This window comes from Opisthocomus hoazin, chromosome 6 (genome assembly GCF_030867145.1).
Source record: "Opisthocomus hoazin isolate bOpiHoa1 chromosome 6, bOpiHoa1.hap1, whole genome shotgun sequence".
Taxonomy (NCBI): Eukaryota; Metazoa; Chordata; class Aves; order Opisthocomiformes; family Opisthocomidae; genus Opisthocomus; species Opisthocomus hoazin.
The window spans coordinates 64,727,919-64,735,998 of NC_134419.1; the positions used below are offsets into that span (position 1 = coordinate 64,727,919).

Below are 8,080 nucleotides of genomic sequence, written 5' to 3' on the forward strand. Positions count from 1 at the left end.
TGGGGAAAAGCCATTGATGAAGTGGGGGCACAGGGGGAAGGACAGGGTCTAGACACGGCAGGGGGGACATTTGGGGATGGGGGTTCCGGGGGGCAGGTCTCCTGCTGGACATGAGCTCTGGTGCAGCACAGACCTGCGGGATGTCCAGGGACTCAGCTCTGCATGGCAGATGCCTGTGCTGGGGGGAGAAGAAGGGCAGGGAGGGGGGGGTCTCAGCACTTGGGAGGGTTTCACACTCACTTTCTGCCCAGCCTGGTCTGTACCAGAGGCTGGGGGGTGCTGTCGCCCAATGTCAGCTGTTGGTCTGCTCCCAGGGTGTCTGTGAGTGTCCCCTGCTGGCATAGACCCAACTCCTGCTAAGCAGGACACCCCAAAAATGTGTCACCCTGGGCAGCTGTGAGATGATGGGGTGCGCTGTGCAAGGTGCCTCTCCTGCCCCCCGGCCCGGCCTGGCAGGGCAGGCAGGACGGTGCTGGCCTCAGCCGCCCTCTCTTCCCCGGGGTTCCTTGCAGACAGCGTTGAGGATGAGTTTGAGCTCTCCACCGTCTGCCACCGCCCTGAGGGGCTGGAGCAGCTCCAGGAGCAGACCAAGTTCACCCGCAAAGAGCTGCAGGTCCTGTACCGAGGCTTCAAGAACGTGAGTACCCCTCAACCAGCTTTGCTAGCCCCCCCTCCACTGCCATGTCCACCTTGGAGGGTCCTTTGCACCCCGTGGTGCTCAGGGTTTGCAAATCTTTCAGAACCTTGGGGCTGAACTATCAGGCCAAAGGCACTTTAAGCTGGCTACTGCTTTCAACCCTGCCTTGGCTTTGTTTCCAGCAGATTGCAGGGACCTGAACCTGTCAGGGGCTATAGGACCCAAATTAGCAGACTCGCCCTTGGGTGATAAAAAGTCCAACTCCAAAGGCAGCAAATGCTTGTCCATGCCTCAGGTTCTGTGGAGGTACTCAGGTTCACCTGGGGTTTGTGGCACTGGAAGGGGCCTGTCTCCCTCCCACAGCCTTCATCCCCACCAGGCGCCAGCTCTGGTACCCGACCGTCCTGTTTGTGCGATCTCCTGCAGCCAGTGATGCTGCCTGCGATTGCTGGGCACCGAGACGGAGCCATCACTGTCTGCATGGCTCTGAACGGCTTCGGATGGCAGGAGCAGGGGATGCACCTTCCTCCGGGTGTGATCCCAGTGGCTCCAGGGAGGTCGGTGGGGAGCCAAGCAGCCTCACCAGCCACCCCTGCCAGGCAGCGCAGGGCCGAGGCACGAGGCAGGGGAGCTGCAAGGTTTTAGGGTTTTACAAGGCTCAGCCTCTCTCTGCAATGTGGAGGTGACGCTGCGGCTTGCCCTGGCAGGAGTGCCCGAGCGGCATTGTCAACGAAGAAAACTTCAAGCAGATCTATTCACAGTTCTTCCCGCAGGGAGGTGAGTGCCTGTCCCCATCCCCGTGCCCCGCAGGGGTGCGTCTGTGGGGCGGGGAGTCACACAGCACCCCCTCACACTGTCCACCTCCCCCTAGACTCCAGCACGTACGCCACCTTCCTCTTCAACGCCTTCGACACCGACCACGACGGCTCCGTCAGCTTCGAGGTGAGCTGTGGCCAAGGAAGGGATGGCGGTGGGGCAGGGAGGGCACGTCCCTTCGGGTAGCGCGGGCTGGGCTGAGCGGTGTTGACGGCTGTCGCAGACGGGTGGGGAACTTCACAGAGGCTGATGGAGTTTATTAAATTCCCAAAGGCAACAGAAAAACATTAAAAAGCAATCAAAAAAAGGAGTTTTCTATAGTTTCTGGCTTGGAAATGATGCTGGGATGTGTCTAGTAGGTACCCAAACTGGCAGGCAGAGCCGTGGCTGCATTTTATCCAGGCTTTGGCTGAACAGCAGGTCCCGGTGCATGTTGTCCTCTTGGGTGTTGTGGCCCAAGGGATTATTGTGGGACATGTTCGGGGACAAGCAATCGGTTTTACCCAGGCTCTTGTTGACACTCAACATTTCCCCTCTCAGCCCAGCCCAAGAGCACATCTGCTTTGGGGCTGAGCTCCCCCTCTGCGGGAGGGACAAGCAGGGCTGTGCCTTCTGTGTCCGTGAGACCCTTTATGGCCGTAACTCCCATCTGCCTGCCTTGTCCATCCTTGCAGGACTTTGTGTCTGGGCTGTCCATCATCCTGCGGGGCACCATTGATGACCGCCTGAACTGGGCCTTCAACCTCTATGACCTGAACAAAGATGGCTGTATCACCAAAGAGGTGGGATGGGGAGGTCTGGGCTGGTCCCTGGGGCCAATGCAGGTCTATGCCATGCCGGGACGAGGGTAGGGCTCTCAGGGGCATTTGCCTGAGCTCTGGAGGAGCTGGCGGGTGTCAGTATTTACTGAGCTCAGGTCTGAAAACAGGTCCCTCCTGCTCCCCTGGCACTGGTGTGTCTCTGGGGCGGAGGGGGGATAAGGGGTGTGCTGCTTTGGGGCTCCATCACACATGCGGGCACACACACAGCCCCACACCATGCACAGAGCTGGCAGGAACATGCCTGAGTGCTCCACAGGTCCTTCAGAAGCATCACCAAAAGGGTGCGGGTTGGGGACCAGACAGAGACAGAGCCCCGTGTTGACCCTGCAACCCCCTTCCCTCCAGGAAATGCTGGACATCATGAAGTCCATCTACGACATGATGGGCAAATACACCTACCCAGCCATGCGGGAGGAAGCACCCCGGGAGCACGTGGAGAACTTCTTCCAGGTGAGCTGAGCATGTCCTCAGGAAGCAGAGCTCCAGCACAAAGCGAGTGGCTGCCAAAAACCTGGCATGGTGCAGGGGAAAACACCCCACAGTGGGGATGAAGCAGGGCTGTGCTGGAGCCAGGGAGAGAAAAGGCCATCCTGGTCCTGCTGGGTGCCTGGAGATGGCTGGGACAGGGATGCACTGTGTCCAGCCCCTGGGGGACCTGGGCAGGGCATGCTGGGCTCTCCCTGGGGCTGGGGCTGTCCCTGCCATGCCCCCCATGCTGTGCTTGTCTGCAGAAAATGGACCGAAATAAGGATGGCGTGGTGACAATCGAGGAGTTCCTGGAGTCCTGCCAGAAGGTAAAGCCACTAGCAGCTCTGCTCGGGGGCTGGGTCACCTCCCTGTCTCTTGGGGACCTCCGTCCCCCCACCACCCTCCTGGCAGAGAAGGGGTGGAGGCAGGGCTCCAAGGGGCAATGCTGGGGCTCTGCTTTGAGAGCCATATCTGTGCCGGCATCCCTGTGTGGATGAGGAGAGCCATGCATCCCAGTAGAGCTTGGAAACTGCCTGTAATCCCTGGAGCTCTGGTCGCATGGGTCAGAGCTGCCATGAGGGTAAAGCCAGGTTTGGGGGGAACTGCCCAGATTGCTGCTCTGTGCCCAAACTGCCTGCTTTCCACCTCCTCCCCGCAGGATGAGAACATCATGCGGTCCATGCAGCTCTTTGACAATGTGATTTAGCTCCCGGACCTGCCTCCAGCTGAGCTCTCCTGACACCGGGCCCAGAACCTGCTTCTCTCTCGACTTTTCCTTTGAGCCTCCCCTCCGCCGGCTGCACAGACACCCCTGGGGGAAGGGGCCTCCCTTCCTGGAGACATGGTTGGTGCCGGGATCTTCCCTTCCCCCTGGGCCAGCACCGCGTTCCTCGGGGGATCCCAAGCAGGTGCTCCTGGACATTGGAGCGTGGGCATGGCTGGCACGGGGCAAGCGTTGGGCCCGGATGGACCTCCCTGCACCCATTCCTGGCAGGGAAACCACAGCCTTAGGCTGTGATAGAGCCTTCCCCCATGCACAGCACCCCGTGCAGCCACGGCCCCCCCACCCCTGACCCTCCCCAGCCCCGGGAGCCCTTGGCACTGGCTCCAGCCCAGAGCCTCCAGCAACGCTGTCTAGAAACCAATAAAGTCTTGCAATGGGCACCAGCGCCTCGGCTTCCCCCGCTGCCCTGGCCATGCCCTGATGAGGGGAGTGTGTCTGGTGCGTTGGCCATGAGCCGCTGGCCGCCCTCCTTGCCCAGCCCCTGGGCCGGTGGGTGGGCAGAGGGGCTGTGCCTGCGAAAGGCAGCCGCAAGGGATACTTGGGGTTCATCACTGCGTGAGCTGTGGGGAGCAGCCCCTGACCCTGTGGGGCCCGGTTAAACCTAGGAGGCTCATCCTGACGTGCAGAGAGACGAGACTAAAGGGACCCCAAGGTGCCTTCTTGAGGCACTGGTCCCTCAGAATGGAGGATGCTGGGCTGGGAGAGCTGCAGCCTCAGCCCCTGTCCCTCGAGTTCAGGGTGCTGGCACACGGGGGACCTCAGGGACCCACTTTGAGACTCCAGTGGAGAGACACCCTTCCCACCCCTCCCTGAGGACACGGCAGCCAGGGTATGGGGACAGGTGGAGGAGGGAGGTGTGCTGGGCTCCAGCGGCCACCCTGGCCCTTCGTCCTCACAGACACACTCCCATCATCTTTTGCTGTTGACCTTCCCCTGCTCCTGTACCCTGGCCTGTTCGAACTCAGTCTCTGCCTGGGGCACCGGGGAGCGAGCAGTGGGGCAGGGTGGTGGCCCCACAGGCACAGCCTTGTGCTGGTGATATGGCTGAGCTGGCAGCTCCTCCGGGAGAAAGTCAAGGCTGGGGCCAGCCAGAAGTCATTGCTGTGGTTCCAGCGGGCTGGAGGGTCACCCTGGGACAGGGTGGGCTCAGCCCCTTCTCCCAGCACGGCCATGTGAGAGCCTGCCTGGGGTCCCTGGGGATGGAGCCAGCACCCCGAGGTTCCCCACATCTTTGTCACCACCAGCTCCTCAGAGCTGGGTGTGTGCAGGCAGGCCTGTCCTGCCCGCATACCCCGCCGAGTCGTAGCTGGACAGTGATGCCCATGGGCTAATAACCCCATGCCAAGCCCAGACCCCCCTCTGTGCAATCCCACAGGCGCTGGGAACGTACCCAGTGCCGGCAGCCCCCGGCTCTGCTGCTCCAACCTCCACGTCCTCAGCAGCCAAGGGCGATCGGGGCTGGCCTGAGCTGCGGTGTCTGGGATCAGTGGGGCAGGGGTAAGCAAGGCCAGTACCCACGCTGGGCCGGACCCCAAACCCAGGCTGACCCCCTGGTGTCGGAGCTGTCAGAACCCCCCTCTCAGGGCCCTGAGCCAAAGCTACGGGGCTGCTCCCCCTAGCCCTTGCAGACATGATGTGTTTTTTTAGGTTCATTCAACATATTCTTTATCTCACAGTCCTGTTCCGGGGTTTGCTGTGGGGCTGAGCTCCCACTTGCAGTTTCCCAAGGGCACGAGGGCAGGTATCCCGACCCCTACCCCTCCCATCTCCTTCTCCTTGTCCTTCTACCTCCCAGGCTCTCTGGGGTCCCCACCGTCCCCCGCCACACGGAGCAGATGCCGTCTCCTCCCTCATGCTGCAGGTCGCATGGCGTGACCCACCGCCCCGGGGCATGGTGACCCACAACCCGCTTGGCATCTCCACTCTGTATATTTTGTATTATAACAATAATATGGGTTAAAAAAAAATAAACAAAAAAACCAATAAAATCTAACCACAATCGCTATGCACACCACCGTTACCTCTTTGCATCTGTCAGCCGTCTGGGGGGGGGCAGGGCAAGTGGGGGCTGAGGGTCTCTGCAGAGGGGTTGGCAGCCTTTTTGGGGTGCTGCAGCTGTGGGTTGCTCTGCAGGAGTGCTCTGGGAGGTTGCATGGGGGACAGGGTCCCAAACAGCCTGGCCATGCCATCGATGGCCCTGTAAATACAGTCCTTCCCCTGCTAAAAGGCTGTGGGCTTTAGGCTAGCAGGGTCTTACACCAAGTGTGTCAGGTCTCAGGAGTGGGGCTGTCAGATGTGTTTTCAGCTTGTCATGAGATGCTGCTGGGTGAACCTGAGCTTGGGACCAGGTGGCCCCTGTCAGGATGTGGCATTTAAGGCTGAGCTAACATGAAGATCATCGGCTACCACCTTGAAGAAGTGGGTATGGACTGGAAAGGGGTTTTTCATAGGGATGTGAACTGGTGGACAATTTCTGGTCCTTGGAAAAGTGCAGCCTTGAGAACTGAGTAAAATGGCTTGAAGCAAAACAAAGAGGAAAAAAGAAGCAGGCAAGTAAGAAACCAGGAGAACAGGATAATGGGCCTGACGTGAGACAGTGACGTCCCCCAGCATCATGCAGTCTGTCCTCCAGGAACTGAGAGCTCAATGAGAAGAACTGCCTGGAGACGGAAACATCTTAAAAGGATGGTCTCTGGCTGTGGGGGGAATTACCATCGTTGGACTGAGAAAGCTGTGAGTCTGCTCTTTCCAAAGCCTCTGACTCCCCAGGGACATTTTTGACCTGCTGGCAACCACCCAGGCCTGTGTACAGCAGCACAAATGGGCCTGAGCGCGTTTTCCTCTCTAACCCACCCTTCCCAGTGTATCCTGTCCCTGTGAGGTCTGCTTAGCTGGTTGCTGCTTTGGGTGATGCCATCCACGGGCTTGATGTGCCCTCTCATGGCACAGGGATGCTGTGAGCCACAGACGGGGCCCCTCACGTCCCCCTCCCCAGGGTGAGGGGTAGGGGTGACAAGGGGGAGAAGGGTGCTGTGGGGCTCACTCAGCTCCCAAATGCCACCATAGCCTTTTCATGCTAACAGGGAATAGGTTTGCGCAGGGATCGTTGCTGGTAGCTGTGGGGGAGAAGGCTGATCCCCTGTTAGCTGAGAAATAATCTCTGCAGGCCCTTGGGGAAGGGGCTGAGATTTGGATCAGTTCTTCCACGAGTGTCATCAGCTTGTTATGAGAAGCTGCTGTGTGAGGCAGGGCTCAGGATGAGGTGTTGCTTGCTAGGATGTGGCATTTAAGGGCGGGTAACAGCAAGGTTGTTGGGTTTATGCTGAAAATAGGGATTAAGAGCCAATGGGTTCTTGGAAAAGGGCAGCCTTGTGTTGTTTCAAGCCATCTTTTTCCCAGGTTTCAGATGATAAAAAGTATTGTAGCTATGTGGAAAAACAGCTGAGCAACTGGGTGAGGCAGCTGATGCAGCCTGGGGCAGTGATTCACTCCAGCATCCTGAGTACTGCCTAGAACACAAACAGCTTGTAAAAGGATGAGATCCCAGCACTGGGGGAACCGTCACTGCAGGATTATTTCAGCATGATCAAAGCTGTGAGCGTGACGCCTGCTTTAGGGTGCCTTCTGACCTAGCAAAACTACCCAGCTCTGCATATGGTGGGATAAGGACTGTTTTCCACCCAACTTCAGTGCATTTCTCCTCCCTAACCCTTCCGTAAACTCTTGTTGCATAGTAATACAGTTTAGCTAGTTACTGTTTAGGGTAGCAGTACAATTGTTATTTTTGCTCTTTAAAAGCTATAGATTGGATGTGATGGTAACTAGAGATGGTCCCTGGCCAGGGTCTTTGCTGCAGCTTCCTGAGCTGTATAGATGGAGCCAGAAACACAGTCACCTTGGGTTTCTCATCACGCCAAAATATCGTCAGAGGAAATAAGCTTAAAAAGCAAGAAACAGACTTCGAAAATGCAGGGGAGGGGTTTGGGAAAGCTGAATGAGCTGGGTAGGGGGGGGAACAGTGTCCAAATCAGCAGGCGATATTCATAATCAGTTTTCGTTCATTTTGTTCAGCTTTGGCTGAACTGTGGTGCGGCTGCTGTGACATCTACCAGCTTTGTCCAGCCCTTCCTCACAAGCTGGGGTTGCCAGCAGCATTTTGCTCACTGGTTTCTTGCTGGCTGGTAGCTGCTGTGGCCTCCCTGGTGCTGGGTTTGCTGGAAGGATTACCTCCCTGGCCTCTCTATATAGCCTCATGGGAGGTCTTCTTCTCAGCCCTGTGGTCTCTGACTCCTGCTCTGGGGGCCTACTGCTCCCAGCCCCATGGAGCTTCTCCCTGGAGAGATGCCGCCTGGCCTTAGACCCCTTCTGTAATTTACTGAGATGATCTCGGCTTTGTGGGCCATCCTTCAGCATCCTCGTAGCCCCCTCCAGGTGTGGAAACATCAGCCGAGCTGTGCTAGGAGGGCGGGAGCAGCTGTAGGGGCTCTTCCCCTTGCACCCCGCCCGCGGCTCCTTTCCACGCTGCGGCAGCGACGCAGCAGCTCGGTCCCCCAT

The 8,080-nt window shown here is 58.4% G+C and overlaps 1 protein-coding gene across 1 annotated transcript in view; it reads left to right on the forward strand.

Annotated features, from left to right (window-relative positions):
- Window positions 1–5,540, forward strand: part of KCNIP2 (potassium voltage-gated channel interacting protein 2) — a 46,973-nt gene extending 41,433 nt beyond the window's left edge. Inside the window, exons 2-8 of the mRNA XM_075423590.1 lie at window positions 513–637; window positions 1,345–1,414; window positions 1,509–1,579; window positions 2,128–2,235; window positions 2,620–2,724; window positions 3,006–3,068; window positions 3,401–5,540. Of these exons, the coding sequence (XP_075279705.1) occupies window positions 513–637; window positions 1,345–1,414; window positions 1,509–1,579; window positions 2,128–2,235; window positions 2,620–2,724; window positions 3,006–3,068; window positions 3,401–3,448 (590 nt within the window). The 3' untranslated portion in view covers window positions 3,449–5,540. The remainder of the gene's footprint in view (window positions 1–512; window positions 638–1,344; window positions 1,415–1,508; window positions 1,580–2,127; window positions 2,236–2,619; window positions 2,725–3,005; window positions 3,069–3,400) is intronic.
- Window positions 5,541–8,080: the final 2,540 nt, after the last annotated feature.